At 39.6% G+C, this 18,618-nt stretch overlaps 1 protein-coding gene across 1 annotated transcript in view; it reads left to right on the top strand.

The window, feature by feature from the left end:
• GPCPD1 (glycerophosphocholine phosphodiesterase 1) overlaps positions 1-18,618 on the top strand; it is a 69,884-nt gene that overhangs the window by 17,994 nt on the left and 33,272 nt on the right. Inside the window, exons 5-8 of the mRNA XM_054023008.1 lie at positions 6,130-6,205; positions 8,203-8,244; positions 9,671-9,794; positions 15,340-15,574. Coding sequence (XP_053878983.1) covers positions 6,130-6,205; positions 8,203-8,244; positions 9,671-9,794; positions 15,340-15,574 — 477 coding nt within the window. The remainder of the gene's footprint in view (positions 1-6,129; positions 6,206-8,202; positions 8,245-9,670; positions 9,795-15,339; positions 15,575-18,618) is intronic.

Genomic DNA, 18,618 nt, shown 5'->3' with positions numbered 1-18,618 from the left:
AAGATCATGCAGAGCTTAAATACATACAAAATCCATCATAACTGCAGGTCATCTTTATCTGTTCTCACTAAAAGCCAACAACTTTATTAAACAGGGTAAGAGTATTGCATCATAATAATGTAAATGTGTAATAGCAGAAGAAAATTTATTGGTAATTTAGGTAAACATGCTAAAATTCTGCCTTACTGGGCTGTCTTTAATATTTACTTTTTTTTGATAAAACATTAAATGTTAACTGCCTCTTTTCTTGTGGAGTTGCTACATCTTAACCGCTTTCATTTAAAAAAGCCAAAAAAGAGTGAGAGCATTCCAATATTTTCCATAGTTCCTATGTAGGCATTTGCATGAGTTATACACCTGCAGTTTTTACGTGGCTTCATACTGAAGATTCATGTGAGTAGGAGTTAGAAGGCAGCATATTCATCTGTAGATACCAAGCTCTTCTTGGGATTAAGGATAGGAGAGCTCCAAGGAGATGATCTGATCATGTAGGAGAAAACCAACAGCTACTGTTTAGCTGCATTTTCCTAGAATCCACCATACTGAAGAAAGGGGTCCAGTAAACCCACCCAACTGTCTTTTGCACCTATTACGTCTACAAATATATTGTAGTTCTTCACCTGGGTCCAATTCATTATCAATTATATGTGACTTCAGTAGTAAGTAAATACATGGAAGAAGGGCGGCAGAATCATGCATCCTCTATGTATAGCTCAAATATTTTAAATTATTTCATGGCTAATAGGTCTAAAAATTGACTGTTCTTGGTTTTTATTTTTTGGAGATTGGGAAAAATTCTTTCTTGAGTTGAAGAAAAAATTATTAAAATTCTCTGTAACATTAGCTTATTTGACACATGCTCTAAAAGAGTGTGTGTGTTCATCAGTTCCAGCATGTGAAATTAACCACTCTTAAACTGAAACTTAAAATAGATATTTGTGAAATATTCTGGGGGCATAAGAAGAGGGTGCAATGATGGTTTTTTTTCAGGGTGAGAAATTTATAAACTGGTACTCCTGTCAAGGTAGGTTAGTCTTTAGGCCTAACAAATCGGATAGTGCCCTTCTAATTGTTCACATCCCCCAATATTTAAAATGTAAGCAGTAACAAATGGGGAAAAAGCACACTTAGATTAAAAGAAATTGGCAAGAAATTTTTTGCTAGTAAAACACATTTTTTCACTTGTAATATTTGCAAAAGTTCACAGTATATATTGGTGAGTGTGTTTCTTTAAGTAGGTGCTCTGTATCGTGCACGCTCTATGTACCGTGTGATGCAGAGGCTGCCAAGGTAAGTATGAATTTTATGGAATAGCAGAGTAAATAGCTACTGTATATAAAAACCCATATAAATAGCCATAGTGAGATAACTATCCACCCACAAACTTTAAATTGCACCTTGTTATAAACACCTGACTTAATTTTTTAATAAAATTTGGCTTTTGTGTCTAGAAATGCTTTTCTAGTGGCTTGTCCCTTTTTTAGTTAAGTTGTTTGTGGATATAGGAAAGATCAGTTGCATGGGTGGAATGGACAAGTTTAAGAACAAAATAAAAGATGCAACACAAATGAACCAGGTATACAGAGAATCTAAGGAGATGAAACATTAATAATGTAATACTAAGAGCTATGTTTTTAACATAATTTGAAATTCAAAACACTTTTCAATCATTGGACTGTATTATATATTTCCTGCTGTTTTATTTAGTACTCTTGGTTAACTTCTAAATCTGAAACTTATTATCCGTACAGTTGCACTAACATAAAATTTAGTACGGGTCTGAAAGGTACTTCATATATCTTGAACTTTTAATCTATCTGTGAATAATCACTTGAATACTTATATGCTAATCCTTCATATAATAAACAAATTAGGGGGTTAAGTATCTCTGAATAGGTTTTGGAAAAAGTCCTTTTTTACTATAGTCCCATAATAATGTTTGTTTGTAAATTTATAAACCTGCATTAGAATAAAAAATGCTAAAGACAAACCCAGTTTAAATATGTAAAGTGGTTAGTAGTTCTGTTTCACATTTCTTCATGAACTGGGGGTGCCTCATGCTTGAATCAGAACATCATATTGATATATATGTGAATATTGGCTAAGCTAGAGATCATAGACATAGGAAACTGACCACTTCCACCTGTCTAGAAACAAAATACTAATACAAATGAGAAGCTGAAAATTTTAGCACAGCAAAAGGTGCTTTATAATCCGTGTTCAACTTCAGGAAGAAATAAGCCGAAAAATCCTTTCCCTCAATCTTGTAAATTATCATTTTGGGTAGTACCTCTGACCAGTCTTATTTCACTTTGAAATATAGTGTCAAATTAAAAGGACAGTTTATACTGAAGTATTTGTGTTACAACCAATATGAATATTTAATACCAATTAGTAACTGTCTTGGGTTGTCTTACATTTTGCTGTCCTCTTCCCCCCCCCCCCCATTTATAAATATAAATGAAAATTCATGAACGTGAATTATTTGTGTACAATTAATGCATGTATTGGGTGCATTAACGAAAGGCAGCACCTCCATGCAGAAGGAAAAAGCTTTTTAATGAATTCTAGATGCATGAAAGCTATTGCAAAAGGTATCTTGTGCATTTTTCTGAACAAATGGTTACATACAGTTATTGAAGCAAGGTGTCTAGATATTTCTGCTATTTTGTACAAGCTGAGCTTTTGTTTCACACATATATATGTCTTTGAAGATATGTTCACTTATTATGACTACTTTGCTTCAAAGTTCTTTCTATTTTTATGAAGTTCTTTATTTGAGCAGGTTGCTTCTGGATACCTGTTATTTGGGGGGGGGGGGGGGGGAACCAATCCTGTTTGGAACATAAATCATGCATGTATATTATACATAGATAAATTAAATATACTATTAAGTATATTTTAAAAAGCTCATTATGGTGAATACAGAATAAATAAAATACATTAACTCTTGGCCTTTAATTTGTTCCCTTCCAGTAAATAAGCTTGCACATTTAGAGAATTTCCTTCAAGGAAATATGCAGTGACTAAGCCACCAATGGATGTAGCAAAGCTTTGAAAACTTGACATCACTCTTCAGCCACTTTTAAATATTGGCAGAATACCATTTGATATATTCATGGGGATTTTAACAGAGCTTTGTATTTTCTTAAAATTTTCTAGTAATGAACATTCCAAAGATGAATCTTGGGTTCCTACTGTGTGTTTACTATTAGAGTACCCTAGCAAAATCCTTTGGCTGTCAGTCAGTAGCAGGCTAGCAACTTCTAATTTCTGCCTAACTACTAGCAACGAAGGGGTTCTCCACTTTACTGTGCTACAGCAACAATTTGTGTGTTAAATCATTGCCTGAAACATTTTCAAGCAGTAACTGAAAACTAGTTATCCTAGTGTTTTCTATGTTAGGTAACTTAAATGTGCATTCTCGAGTCTTTGTGTCTTGTGAAGTCAGCTACCCTTTGAGCTTTCAGATTCTGTGCCAGTGCTGGTTGATGTGCTCAACATTGTCTATCAGTGTGGTATAAAAACCTAGGTAGATGGACATCCATTGTCAAAAGTGCAACGTTAAGTCTTGCTTTAGTTTTCTAAGGCATTCAGCTGCCGTGTGCTCTTACCCAGCTTTTATGTGGCACATAGGTTCCATTTTGAGACTCTTGGACTCAGGGCCAGCTCCAGGGTTTTGGCTGCCCCAAGCAGCTCCCCCCCCCCCCCCCCCCCAAAAAAAAAAAAAAAAAAAAGCCGCAATCGCGATCTGCGGCAGCAATTCGCCGGGAGGTCCTTTGCTCCCAGCAGGAGTGAGGGACCGTCCACTGAATTGCCGCCGAATACCTGGACGTGCCGCCACTCTCCAGAGTGGCTGCCCCAAGCACCTGCTTGCCAGGCTGGTGCCTGGAGCCGGCCCAGCTTGGACTTGTGGTGTGCATGTGCAATGCCCATTTAGGCATCTGGCATGACACTTGCACAGATTCCATTGGTGAGTTCTTCAGGGCAGAGACTGACTTCCTTTGTTCATACCCTGCTATCATTGTTTGTTTTAGCTTTTGGAGAGGTCACTAGCCTACTTGATCGGAGCAGCTGTGGGCACCTGCCTCTCTGCTGGCAGGCAAAGTTTTCATTATGGGAATCCAGAGAGTGTGTGTCAGCCAAAAGTATGTGGGTCTGTTATAAGAAAACAGGGAAGAAACTTGACTTCACATTCTTTTCAACTTACTCATATTTTAGACAGTTGTGTTTTCCCTTTCCCTCTCTTTTATCCTTGCAATTATGATCTCTCTCTCTGTACTGTTAATTAGCATAACATTACCAAAAGAGAGATTAATGATGTAATATTAATCTTGTGTTATAACTAGATGTATTCTACCTTTTAAAGCATCAAGTGCTAGATAACTTTGGATATGCATTTTGCATGAAGTGGCTTTGGGTGGGGTATATGCAGCTTTAAGCTAAATGGGAACTTTGAATTTGTTTTTAGCAGTGTTACAGAGATCAAGCCTAAATTTACTAAATACTTTTAAATCCTTGGCTTCTGGGGTCACCTAATTCAAAAACCTTAATAGATGGCATATCCTTGACATAATATCAGGAAGTCCTAGCTGGTGCTAAAAAAAGATACTGAGCCATAAACATTCACAGTGTTCAGATACTTTGATTATTACTATTGGATTTTAAGCTTGACTGAATTGTCCATTTTTTATCAGAAAATTAAGTTGTTTCTGTTAATCCGAAACAAATTTAATGTTTGTCTTTTTTTTTTTTTTTTTAACTCTGGTGAGACAAAACTGGTGTTGGAGCTTGTGATGCTTTGTAAGAGAAGGGACAATGTAGACTTGATAAAATCTAGAGTGGATCTTAGCCAAAAATACCAGGATGGTGAACCCTGCAGATAGCTAACAGCACTTTCTGTAGAAAATGGTAACCATGTATTGATAGGGTAAGTAGATAATTTAAGAAAAAAAGGCAGAAAAATAACATTAGTCATTAAGAGGTCCAATCAGTACAGATTATCCAGAGTCTTGGGCCCAACAAAGTCTGTTCCTGCTTCTGCAGCCAGCCAAATGATTCACTGTAAGCTCTAACTTAGGAAGCATTTTTAAAGTTCTGTTGATCCTCACAACAGAGAAACAATCCTTGTTCTCAATATTTAATTGACTTTCTACCAGATTCACTAAAACCAAATATTGCCCCCCTACAATTGGCAAAATTTGGGGGGGAGACCCACAAATTTAATCTTGGTCCAACCAAAACTAACCACAAAGGACTTCACTGATAGCTTGCTGTGTATAAAGTTAGAAGCATATTTTGTTATGGGATTTCTTAGTCTTCTGCCCTGGCATCTTCATCCCTATTCTGTGGATCCTTCTATGAATACACTCCCCTTTCCCCAGGAATAGTCTATATGTAAAATATTTAACATGGATATATGGTTCAATTAAAATGATGCACCTCTCTGCCTCTCTTTGAGCATTGTGAACACTTTCTTCATGCTTTTGCTATGCCTTTTAAGCAGAGTAAATTTTTATATTCCTTTTTGTGGCAGTGAACCAAATTCAGATCTTCTTCTATTTGAATTTTAATGAGGTAATGCGGAAGAGCAGACTCTCTGCCACAGTCAAAACACTTTTGTCAGTCTGAGTTCCTCACCAAATAAAATAAATATTTTTTCAAACTTTCAACTGCAAAAACCAAAAAAAAAAAAAAGACCCAACCCCCCCCCCCCCTTGTTTTTAGATGAGTTAGAACCCTACCTGAAGGAATACATTTAAGTAATATAGTTAGCATTAGTTATCTGAATAACTATTGCAGTACCACAAATTAAAACAAAAACCTGAGTTCAGTGAGAATTATGCTTTCCAACAAGAAAATAACTTTCCAATAAAGTAGCTATAAATGCTGAGGATTTAATAGTTCCATCCAACTTCTCTGCTCCCAATCTGAATTTGTCAGTTTGTCATAGTGTGACCTGACTCATCAAATTGTATCATCAGCAGTCTCAGTGGTAAGAAGCAAGCCTTATCTTTTCTTATTCTACAGCATATAAATTGAGATCATAAGCACCCAAAGTGGCATTGTGGGTAGAATATCAGATATAACGTAAGAGATTATTGCAGACATTTAACTTTTAAATTACAGACTGTCGATGGTCCCTGCCAAGTCATAGTTCACAAGTGGGAGACTCATCTACATCCACGATCAATAACCCCTTTAGGTATGGGCATCAATTGCATCTGTTTGAGGCATATGCATAAGATTACTAATATGCTGCACATTGGTTTAGTGGGATTGACAACAATTTATAGCTTTAAAATATTTAAATTTAGTACTGTGTTGCAGGTAAAAAAAATTTCTTTATACATCATGGACCTCATTCTCAAAACCTTAAAATTGTCAAATCTTAAACTCTGGGCAACTGCTTTAAAAAAGCAATGGATTTGAAGTTGTTTCCTAAATGTTGTCTTTTGCCCATTTCTATTTAAATTGGAGTTAGCATAACTTTTTGATGTTTGTCACTCTTTGAGACTGAGGATCCATACTTACATTTTTAAAAGTGTGGAGAAGGGGAGGATGTGAACATACCCTTATCCTTGTTCATATGAAGTTTAAGTAGTAGACTTTGAGGACTTCAATCTTTAATCCCAGTAAGTGGGCATTTTAAGTAAATATTGCTAACAACGATAGTAACATAATTCAAGGTGATGGAGTTTTTTTTTCTAACTGTAAATACCAGAAATCCCCCTTTGTTGTAGGGACATATGATACAAACTTAACTCTTAGGAACTTAATCTTCTGAAATCCAAACTTTCTTTTTAAAAAGTGATTGAAGTCATTCATTGAGTGTAGTTCAGATCTCTTTATTAGCCATAGGATGGCACTTTTCTACATATATTTTTCTCCATATATCAGAAGGCCAGTGTTTCCTAAACCTGTATTAGTTCATTCTACATAGATTAAATACCTTCTGGCTCCTGGAGAGAGTGGACCCTTTAGTTAGAATCTTCTATTTAAATATTTGTTAGGACTAATCATGTGTACCATAAGGGATTACTGTTGCTTACTAGTTAGTTTGTGAATTAGAGTAGTTAAGGATTTCTGTTCCTACAGCAAATTGTTTTTTTCTGTATATTGGTCAGCAATTAATATTCTGGTCTATATTCCACCCTCTGAACTTTGTCTCTAATGCATTTGTTTACCTTACTCTGAATAGTTTTGAATTTTTAAGTAGTATTCAACTTTATTCTTTTTAACCCTGTAGTCACTGAAAAAAATACACTGGTCCTGTGAGTTCTGGGGTGATTATTTAAAATGTATAATCTATTACCTAGGAAAGCTAAAGTACTAATAAATGTAATGAGATAAGAACTTACTTCTTTTTAATATGTTAAATGAACTTCCCAGGGATCTATTTATTTAATATAGCAGCTCTGTTTGTTTTTATAAAGAGTCTTTTTAAAGAAAAAGTACTTTCTTGATCTAGTAAAACCTGGATATTGGCGATCTAGAGCTGTGTGAAAACTCTTCGCAAGTTCATAGGAAAAAATAAAACTTTTGTCCTTTTGTCACAAAAATGTCAGCCTGTTAATGCTGATAGAAAACTTGTCATTACACCACAAAACGTTGTTGTTTAATGACTATTAAAGATTGAGGGCAGAATTGTGGTGCTTTTTACAAAAGGCTAATGGCATTATTGGAAAAATTTTGAGAAACAAAGGTTGATTATTTTAGGGTTTTTTTTATAGCTCTGAATGGTTATGGTTATGCTGGCGAGTTTGTGTACTTCCTGAGTTTCCTGCTTTTATAAACTTTTTGAGTAGGGTAAAAGTGAAGAAACACTTAGACCCATTTCCCTGAAACAAGATATTCAATCAGATGCACAGAATAAGTATTTTAATTGTGACTAACTTGATTTAGAAGCTTTTTGTAGAAAAAAGCTTGTATGCTTTCAAGAAACATTTCTTAAACGTCAACATATATAATACTAAACGGTTCTTGAATTCTAGCGATGCAGAACACTAGCAATATAGTGTAATCTGCAAGAAAACCAAACTTTTAGAATGCGTTTAATAGAATTTTGCAATAAATACGCTTATTCTTTGTCTACTTTTTTCCTTCTAAATTTTAAATACAATAGTTTAATTTTGACATTTGACTCTGTGTAAGTAAGAATGCTAACTAGTTTCCTTCCGTTTCCCCTCCCTTCAATTATAGAAAATGACATCACTGTTGATGATGGACAGTTTGGAATCCATAGTAAGTAAGATGTATTAATTACTTTAAAATCCTTACCAGCATGTATGAATTTTAAGAAGTCAAGTGTTAGTGATGAAAAATATAATGAAATTATACATGTTAAACAAAACATTTGCCAATGCCTGAGGGCCTGCTTCCGCTGGTGATGCCCTTTTCAGGGGGAAGAGCACCAGCCTTGTGCCAGGGAGATATTCCACTGATCGCAGGATGCTGTGGCATCATGTTTTGGCCATGATCTTCATCCTCCCCAGATCCTTCCCCTTTCTGCTGCTGTGTCTCAGCGGTTAGGTTTAGTAATATCTTTTAGGTCTTGTCTACACTCCAGAGTTATGTTGACAAAAGTTATGTTGACTATCAAAAAGCACTATAATACACTCTGTCACCAGAGCACATCCACACTTGGGGCTGTAGCTTCGACAGTGAGAGCAGTGCACTATGGGTAGTCATCCCACAGTCCTTCTCACCACCTTCTGCCACTAGCACTTGTAGGTTGGCAGAGTGGATCACAGCGCATCGTGGGTTTGTGGCATTTTTCAATGGCCCATGTTTACTGTGTGCTTGCCATCTCTGTGTTAAAGGATGGATCCTGCACTGCTCTCTACTGCTCTGTTAACTGTCAAAATTTGTAATGTTAAATTGAACATACCCGTTAAGCCTTTCCAGTTTAAGCAAAATTCTTAGTCCAGCCTTAGAATAAACATGGACAGTCTGCCTAAATAATCAGACCAAGAGCCATTAATACACTACCTCCCCAATTGCTCTCATATATATGTTCCCACACTTGCAGGCTTCATACCAAGTTCTCCCTCACTTTACGACTGTTTTTTCACACACCTCACAGCCACTTCACCGTTCACTCATTGCTCAACCCTCTAACACCTATAAAATTATCCCAGTTTGACACTACTGTCACACATTACACACCAGTTCTGTCCCTTCCACTAAGTTCCTAACTTCTGTTTTCTCCTGTCTTTGCTTTTTTGCTGTCCCCCCAAGCTACCTCTTACTCCTGTCCCCAAAGTTGTCACTTCCCTTCACTGCCACACTAATCTATTGCTTCTCAGCAGCTTCAGAGCTGCAGAGGCAATTTCAGTACCTCATCTGATAGCTGGTACCTTGCGCCTCCTCCTGGGAGCCCCACTTGTAGCACTAATTTCCTCATTGTGAGAAGCTGAGGATTCTTCTCTACCTCTAGCCAGCTCACACTCATATATTTATTCCACACATGGGTGGGAAAAAATTAGAGGGAACATTGGTTACAAAGTATGGTAGACTGTGCCAAAGAAACTAGTTATGTGAAATCGCATTATTTCAAAGTTATACCGATATTCTGGTTTTTTTTATTATATTGATGTAGGTTTCTTTTTTTAAAATCTCTTAGGCTGTATATAACTGTTACTACTTTTCATCATGTTTACTTTGCCAGATGGTGTTGAAACTCTGGATTCTGGGTGGCTGTCCTGTCAGACTGAAATAAGATTACGTCTACATTATTCTGAAAAACCGCCTGTCTCAATATCCAAGAACAAATTTAAAAAATCTAGGTTTAGGTAAGATCATCGTAAGTTGCAATTTTTGTAATGTTAAGTTCTATCACAAGTTAACATCTGTTGAGAACGTTAAATCAGAGGTGCTGCTTTCCTCAGGCTTCTCCCATTGCTAATTTTATTGTTCAAAGAAGAAAAATGTTAAAAGGTCACAATGTATGGTTAGCATCCCGCCTATTTTACAGCTACTTGAGGGGTTGGGGATACTGTCATACATGCGATATTTATGTATCCTTGCATGTGCTGTCAAATGACACACATAATTAATTTGGTATTTTTAATACTCCATTCTGATGTTTTAGATAAATGTGGAAAAAATTAATAGCTGTTATAATCTTTACGTCAGTTGATGTTTTTTTTACTGTCGTCCTGATTTTGTTCAGAGCTATATTTCTTGCAATTCTTCATTAAATATTTAATCATTATGAAGGAATGAAGCAGTACATTCAGATGAAAGAACTACTTCAGTATTAGCCCATTTTCAGTCTTTATATTTTTATAAGAAGTTTTATTTTAATAGGTCCCTTTTCTCAAACTACAAAAAAAATCCGTATACAGTAAAAGCTGTTTTATCCAGCACTTCACCAACTGGAAAGCTCTATAAATCAGCATTTCTGATCTTCATTGAAATTCCAGTTTATAATCCGGTTGGCATGGGGTGTGGGAGTGGGTGCAGGGCACTGGATCTGCGGGATACTCATCTCGGGTGGCTCCCGACAAGCGGCAACCTATCCCGGCTACTTCTGGAGGTGCCCCAACCTGCTGCCCCGAGTCCCCGCCTGCACCCCTTCCCGCACCCAAACTCCTTCCCTCTTAGTTAACCAGTATTTTTCACTTACCAGCACCCCCCTTTCCACCAACATGCTCGATAAAACAGCTTTTACTGTAGCAGGTATTATAGCATCATATATCCGTAAGTAAACAGACTGCTTTTCCCAGCACACACACACACACACACACACACCTTTGTCTTAATTTCCCTCAGCCCTAGAAAAAGAAAGTATAAACTATGTGATTAGATGGGACTCATCTCTCAAGTTATATACATGCAGTGCTAAAGTCTGATCGTGTTAAGTGCAGTTAGCTGTCAAATATTTTATACAGCTTTGATAGTGCAGCGATTCTCCAGCTTTTAAAATAGCGTATCTGGTGTCATTTTTCCTCCCATTTCTTAATCATGCTGACCACCTGCCTTCCATTTTTCAATTGGTTAGAGGATTGGGTTATACTGGTTTACATGAAAAAAATATTAAAATGTGTGTATTTTTAACTATCCGTGTGATTTAGCTGCTGGAAGTCAGATACTGAGCCCACATCATGTGATCAGCTAGCTTTTCACATACCACCAGCAAGTGCTCTGCAGATCATGGACCATAATTTGAGAGCCTTGTCATAATGAACGCCTGGCTAAGATGGTAGGGACGCCTTTTTCCCTCCCATCCCGGTGCTCAACCTTGTCATGAGACTGGAGAGGTAATTGCCTTACTGAGAACAATTGCACCTAATATGCCCTTGCTCTGTCCTAATACTGTAGCACCTTACAGTGTTTCTTGGGGCACACTGTTGGCAAGGCATGCAAGAGAGAGAAGGTAATTCTTGAAACCTGACCCTAGTTTTCCTGAGAATCAGTGTACTGCCCTCTTGCTGGTTACTTCAAGGACCTCCTTGCTGGCTTGTTGTTAGCAATTCAGGAGGGCAGGAAGAGGTTTTGAACCTCTTTCCCTGTGGTACGTTGGCTCTTCTGCTGCCTAGGACTATTCATGTCACCAAAGTCCTGATGTGCATGGCAGATTGAACAGACATTACTCCCCCCTCCCGCCCCCCAGGAGATTGGGATTCATAAGAACTCTAATAAAGATGTCTCAGCTCGATATCCCTACCAAAACTGGGAATTTTGGGCAGTGCCAGGTGAGACAAAGGAAGTAAGTCTGCATGTAACAGTTCGATCATTTTGCAAAAGCTTGGTCTCATGACTCATACCTAGACTAATTTTCTCAGGAGGCACCATCACTGGATCGTAAGGTGCCAAGGAAAGTAAAACTTCACAGGATTTTTGCATACAGCCATAGTAGATGTCCTCAGGGTTTTCTGGGCCTGATAGGTCTGGTGGTAATCTTCAGTTAGATCTGGATGGCTAAATGTTGTTTTTAGTGACATGGGTGCATTGAGACACCTTTCATAGAAGAGTTCCACACTCAAAAACTTTCTTTTTAGAACCAGAAATTGCATATGTTAAGTGAGCTAAATATCAGAAGAGGTATATAATGCACCAAGGACCGTAGAGTTCTGGTACATGAAAGGATGGATGGTCTGAAATCCGTTGGATAGTCAGAACAGCACAATTAAGGTGATTGTGGCTGCCATTTCCACTGTCCAGGGTCCTGTAGTGGAGGGTTAGTTTCCGTCTCTGGACTGTTGAGATTTTTCATTCTGTGGTATTGAAGATAGATTTGATTTAGAGGCACTATACTAGCAGCATTCTCTCAGTGGGATTTGTTTGCTTGTTTGCTGCTTTTAGTGTTATGTGGACCCTTTTTTGTAACCACTGAGAAAAATAGCTCTTCATTTACTTTGCTTTCTTTTGTAAAGGACTAATAGGAAGCAAAGAGGCATAAAACCTGTTTCATGAAATGTTTGCTGGATGCAACTTTGTTTGCTAGGATAGGGCACATTGGAAGCCAGGGAGAATTCTCCACATTCCATGCAGGACCACTTACTATTTTCAGTCTAGGAATCTTCATAAGCACTACATTCACTTAAATTTTGTGTTTATTTAAAAAGAATCTGAGGTTTACTCTTTCTTTGCATTTATCTTTGTGGCTTATCAATAGCACAGGATATACCTACTTGTATTACTTGACTTTAGGAATATTAAGGAACTTGTGTGTTTGTGTATGCATATTCATACATCAGTTGTCAGATGCTCAAGGCTGAGGGGCTGATGGTGACAATTACCCTAGTCTTCAGTTGCCTTCGGGTGACCCTTTAGGTTGTTGGTAATTATCTCCTGAAGGAGGCCATCTGTTCACTCTGGCACCCGTATAATTAGTCAGTAATGATTACTATCTTTTAAACAATGGGAAAACTTTTCAAAACATCCAGTAACTATTTATTTTTTTCAAAAGTAACTTGTGCACTTATAAGTCAAAATTAATCATTTTTGAAAAATGGAATGTAGTCACTAGAGCCTAAGTTTCTCTGAAAGTCTATGCAACTCAGGCTGTATGTACAGTGCGAGTGAGGGGTGTGATTCCAAGCTTGTGTACATTTACTCACGCTAGCTCTCACCTGAACTAGCATGCTAAAAATAGCAGCGTAGTTGCAGTAGCTTGGGCAGTGGTGGGTACAGTCTAGCCATCCCAAATACAAACCTGCCTGAACCCCATGGTTGTGTGATGGGATCCCCAGGGTACAACCTGAAACTGTAGGATTGTTGTGCCCCCTTAACTCTCTAGCCTGGGTTGTCTCTTACGATGCAATGCCAGCCAGTGACAAGCAGTGAACCCTTCCAGGTGCTGTGATCACTCAGCCATTGGCATGTGGAGTCCCACACACAGCTAAATTGCATGAAGGCTTTCCCAGTCATTCATGAATCATACAGAGAGAGGCACCAGCAAATACAGTCTTACACTGCTAAAGACTCTCTTGGACAGTGCAAGCTCATTAATTAGTTCTCCATTCCAACAAGGGTGGTAGACATGCAATAGTCCTTGTTAGCTTGAGCTAAGATTCTTTAAGCATTTCAGCCTAAACCACGCTGTTTTAGGTAAAATATAAAACAGGCTTATTAACAACAGAAAGATAGATTGAGCTCTATGCCTGCTACTTATAATCACTTAAAGTTGGCTACATAAGAAATAAAAATAAACTCTGTCTAAATTCTACAGACTAAGTAAGGTTTGAATCAAACTGCTTTTCTCACCCTAATAGATGTTCCAGGCAGCTTACAGTTCCAATACATAGGCCTGGTCCCCACTAAGTCCCCACTTCGGACTAAGGTACGCAAATTCAGCTATGTTAATAACGTAGCTGAATTCGAAGTTCCTTAGTCCGAACTTACCGCGGGTCCAGACGCGGCAGGAAGGCTCCCCTGTCGATGCCGCGTACTCCTCTCGGCGAGCTGGAGTACCGGCGTCGACGGCGAGCACTTCCGGGATCGATTTATCGCGTCTTAACCAGACGCGATAAATCAATCCTAGAACATCGACTGCCTGTCGCCAGACCCTCCGGTAAGTGAAGACGTACCCATAGGCTGCATTTCCTTCCCAGCCTGGGACCAATCTCCCCAGTTCAAAGTCTTTGTCTTCTGGACAGTCTTTGAGGTGTTGAGATGTAGGAGAGAGGCCAAGTGAAGTCACTGTCCCTTTTCTCTACTTTCTTCCAGTTTCTAGAAAGATCCTTGCTGTGATGGGGGATTAGGCAGCCCCAATTGTGTATGTGTCCTCTCTGGAGGCATCTCTGGGAGAGTGGATTCTTCTCAGTGGGCCATCAGCAAATGTCTGGCTGGTCCTGATGTAAATATATTTTACTAGGTTGCCACGGAAAGGCTGGCTGTAGGCATCTCCCAACTTCACAACATATTTCAGTAACACACACATAGCAATACTTCATAACTTCAGATTTACACAATCCAACAGGGTAATAATATTCAACAGATCGTGACTTCTCAAATGAGACCTCACAAGGGGTACTTTGTGACATGATGATATGTTTTGTACAGTGGTGATTATGGGGATTCCAGGGTGCTATTTTGAGGTACAGAACATTACAGTATGTACTCAGCAGCTAGCCTGTGCTGCCCAATGCCCAGGCTGCTGTGGTTATGCTGTTTTTAGCATGCTAGCTCAGATGAAAGAGGGTGTGGGTAGGGGTACATGAGCTGCAGACCACACCCCTAGTTTGTAGCATAGACATACCCTTAGGGATTGTCTACATGGTGAATTAGCATGCAGCAAGCCAGAGTGTGAGTCTACAGCATACTATTTGCTATGTGCTAGCTCGCCATGTGGACCCTGCTACACAAAAAGTTCTATAGTGCGCTTTGACATCCTCTTCTTTGGGACTGCAAAGCTTTTAGTGCACAGTAGCAGGTCCACGTGGCGTGTTAGAGTGTGGCAAACTAGCACACTATAGAGTCACACTGTGGCTTGCTGCACGCTAACTCATGTAGACAACTCCAATTCTCTTAAGTCACATAAGCCTTTTAGAAAATCTTACGCAGTGTCTTGAGCTTTTGTGATGTGCAAGAGCATAAGCTATGAGGTTAAAATCTAAATCTATAGTGGTGTTTTGGAAAGCATAACTAGAGAGTAATGGCTCCAGGATTTGAGGAGTAGGGAAGTATTATCCCACTAATGTTGCTTTGAGATCTGGGTCATCATGATGTTTAGGGAAATATAGGTAATACAAAGGCATATAAAGTTTTTGTGGGGCAAACTCATACTAGATCTGCTGACCTAGTATTTTGTAGGCTTTTGAGTTGTTGCTGTCACTGAAGATGCTTCACTAATTTTCTAGCATCTGATTTGTTTTTCTTTTTGGTGCATAGGGTGAAGCTGACTCTAGAAGGCTTGGAGGAAGAGCACGATGATGCCCACCAAGATAAAACTGTTACTCAGAAAATATCAAACACTCTGGAGATCTCCTTAATAAGTGATACTGAATACAAATCTCGGCACTCTCAACCAAAATGTGGTTATGGTTTGCAGCCTGATCGATGGACAGAATACAGTATACAGGCAATGGAACCAGATAACTTGGAATTAGTCTTTGACTTTTTTGAAGTGAGTACTTGTCTGGCATGTATGTTAGGAAATGATGAGTCTTTGGTGCAGGAAGGGGTAATTTTAAATTGCTGAACAGCTAGCAATTTTATTTTAAAAATGACTAAAAGTATTTAGTCCAGATAAGTGGTTCTCAACCGGGGTATTTGTACCCCTGGGGGTACACAGAGGTGTTCCAGGGGGTACATCAACTCATCTATATATTTGCCTAGTTTTACAACAGGCTACAGGAAAAAATCAGTACAAACTAAAATTTCATACAGACAGTAACTTGTTTATACTGCTCTATATATTATACACTGAAATGCAAGTACAATATTTATAGTCCAATTGATTTATTTTATAGTTATAGGTTAAAAATAAGAAAGCAAACAATTTTTCAGTAATCGTGTGCTGAGACATTTTTGTCTGATTGTGTAAGCAAATAGTTCTTCTTCGAGTGCTTGCTCATATCGATTCCAATTAGGTGTGTGCGCGCCACGTGCATGATCGTCGGAGAATTTTCTACCCTAGCAACACCAGGTGGGTCGGCTGGGGAGCCCCCTGGAGTGGCGCCTTCATGGCACTTGGATATATACCCCAGCCGACCCAGCGCCCCCTCAGTTCCTTCTTACCGTCCGTGACAGTCGTTGGAACTGTGGAGCGCGGCATAGCTGTTCTCCACTCTCCCTAGCTTTACTCATTAGTTTTGTTGTAGATAGTTCCAGGAGCCAACAACTATCGATACAGACTCCGATCACGTTTCCATTCTGCCCAGACTTGATCTCTCAGGACCACGGCCGACTCTGTCACCCCGACCTGCAATCGCTGCACCTTACAGCGTGGATGCTGCATGGCTGACTCGGGCGGAGTTACGATGCTCGCATCCTGTGCAGCAGGTTCTGTTGGGCAGTAGGAAACCCTCTACCCGGGCCACTTGGCCAAATGGAAGTGCTTCTCCTGTTGGTGCAAGCAGCGGGCCATGCCCCCCCTTGCAGGCGTCGATCCCACTTATACTTGAATATCTCCTATTACTAAAACAGCAGGGCCTGGCAATATCTTCGGTCAGGGTGCACCTGGCTGCTATATCGGCGTTCCACCCAGGAGAACATGCTTCCTCGGTCTTCTCTAACCCGATGGTCGTCAGATTCCTCAAGGGCTTAGACTGCCTATACCCACAGCAGCGTCAACCGGTTCCGGCATGGGATCTTAATCTGGTTCTTTTCAAGCTCACAGGTTCCCCGTTCGAGCCATTGGCTACCTGCTCACTCCTTTACCTATCTTGGAAGACAGCCTTCCTTGTAGCCATCACTTCAGCAAGATGTGTTTCTGAAATCAGAGCGCTCACGTCCAAGCCTCCATACAAAGTCTTCCATAAAGACAAGGTTCAGCTTCGCCCCCACCCTGCCTTTCTTCCCAAGGTAGTATCAGCTTTTCATGTGAACCAGGATATATTTCTCCCGGTCTTCCATCCTAAACTGCACGCCATGCGTCAAGACCAGCGTATGCACTCCTTGGATGTACGCAGGGCCCTTGCTTTCTATATTGAGCGTACGAAGCCGTTTAGGAAGACGACGCAACTCTTCGTTGCAGTGGCTGACCGGATGAAAGGCTTACCGGTCTCCTCGCAACGTATCTCCTCTTGGATCACGTCCTGCATTCGTGCTTGCTTCGACTTGGCTGGTGCCCCGACGCCGTGCCTCACCGCCCACTCCACGAGGGCCCAAGCCTCCTTGACTGCCTTTCTGGCTCATATCCCGATCCATGACATTTGTAGAGCGGCAGTTTGGTCATCGGTTCACACCTTCGCTGCTCACTGTGCACTTGTACAGCAGTTGAGAGATGTTGCTGCGTTTAGATCAGCGGTTCTGCACTCAGCGATGTCTCACTCCGACCCCACCGCCTAGGTAAGGCTTGGTAGTCACCTAATTGGAATCGATATGAGCAAGCATTCAAAGAAGAAAAAATGGTTACTCACCTTTGTAACTGTTGTTCTTTGAGATGTGTTGCTCATATCCATTCCAAACCCGCCCCCCTTCCCCACTGTCGGAGTAGCCGGCAAGAAGGAACTGAGGGGGCGCTGGGTCGGCTGGGGAATATATCCAGCGCCATGAAGGCGCCACTCCAGGGGGCTCCCCAGCCGACCCACCAGGTGTTGCTAGGATAGAAAATTCTCCAACTATTGTGCACGCGGCACGCGCACACTTAATTGGAATGGATATGAGCAACACATCTCGAAGAACAACAGTTACAAAGGTGAGTAACCGTTTTTTTTTTAAGTGAGTTGAAACTTGGGGGTACTCAAGACAACTCCTGAAAGGGGTACAATAGTTTGAAAAGGTTGAGAGCCACTAGTCCAGAAAAGAAAGAAATAGTAGGCCAGTTCTTCCTAATTGTTTCACTTACTGCCAATTCAGGGGTATGGGTCCCACTATTTAGTCAAGGGGTTCTTTACATATCTTAGGAGTCCCTGTGATTAAGACCAAGCAAAATAATCACTGTTGTTAACCAGGGCTATTTTATTACCAAAAAGAAAACATTAAACAAAATGCAAGTGACAAGAGAGCAAGTGATAAACTGGTTACTTCCATTACAATCTCTTCCGTATCAACAATATATTGCGACTCTTTTGTAGTTAGCTAAATGTTTATAGATAGTCAAAATGATTTTGTTTCAGGGCAGGTGTACCTGCTGGTTATTAATAAATAGCCAATTTCTTTATAGTTGGTAAAGAAGCAACTGTAACTATGTCTATGAAATCAAATCAAAGAAGATATTTAAATCAGTTACTTAGAAGAAGCCATTTAAGGAGTTTGTCTTGAGAGGCCAGTTGACCATTATTAAGAACCTTAAATCCACATAACTCCCACTATTTCTGTTTACCAATGTTTATCATCTATCTCCTGTCCAGAAATACATGGACTAACCACTTAGTGATTAGCAGGAGTAAAACTGCTAGTATTTTAAGTTACAATAGCATTTCACTATTCCAACAAAATCATTACAAGAGGGGTGTTGTTGTTTTTGTTTTTTTAAATCTAATAGTTTGTCAGTTTCTTAGTTAA

Source organism: Malaclemys terrapin, chromosome 3, assembly GCF_027887155.1.
Source record: "Malaclemys terrapin pileata isolate rMalTer1 chromosome 3, rMalTer1.hap1, whole genome shotgun sequence".
Taxonomy (NCBI): Eukaryota; Metazoa; Chordata; order Testudines; family Emydidae; genus Malaclemys; species Malaclemys terrapin.
The sequence above is the reverse complement of the archived record's forward strand: the minus strand, read 5'-3'. Positions and strand labels throughout refer to the sequence as shown.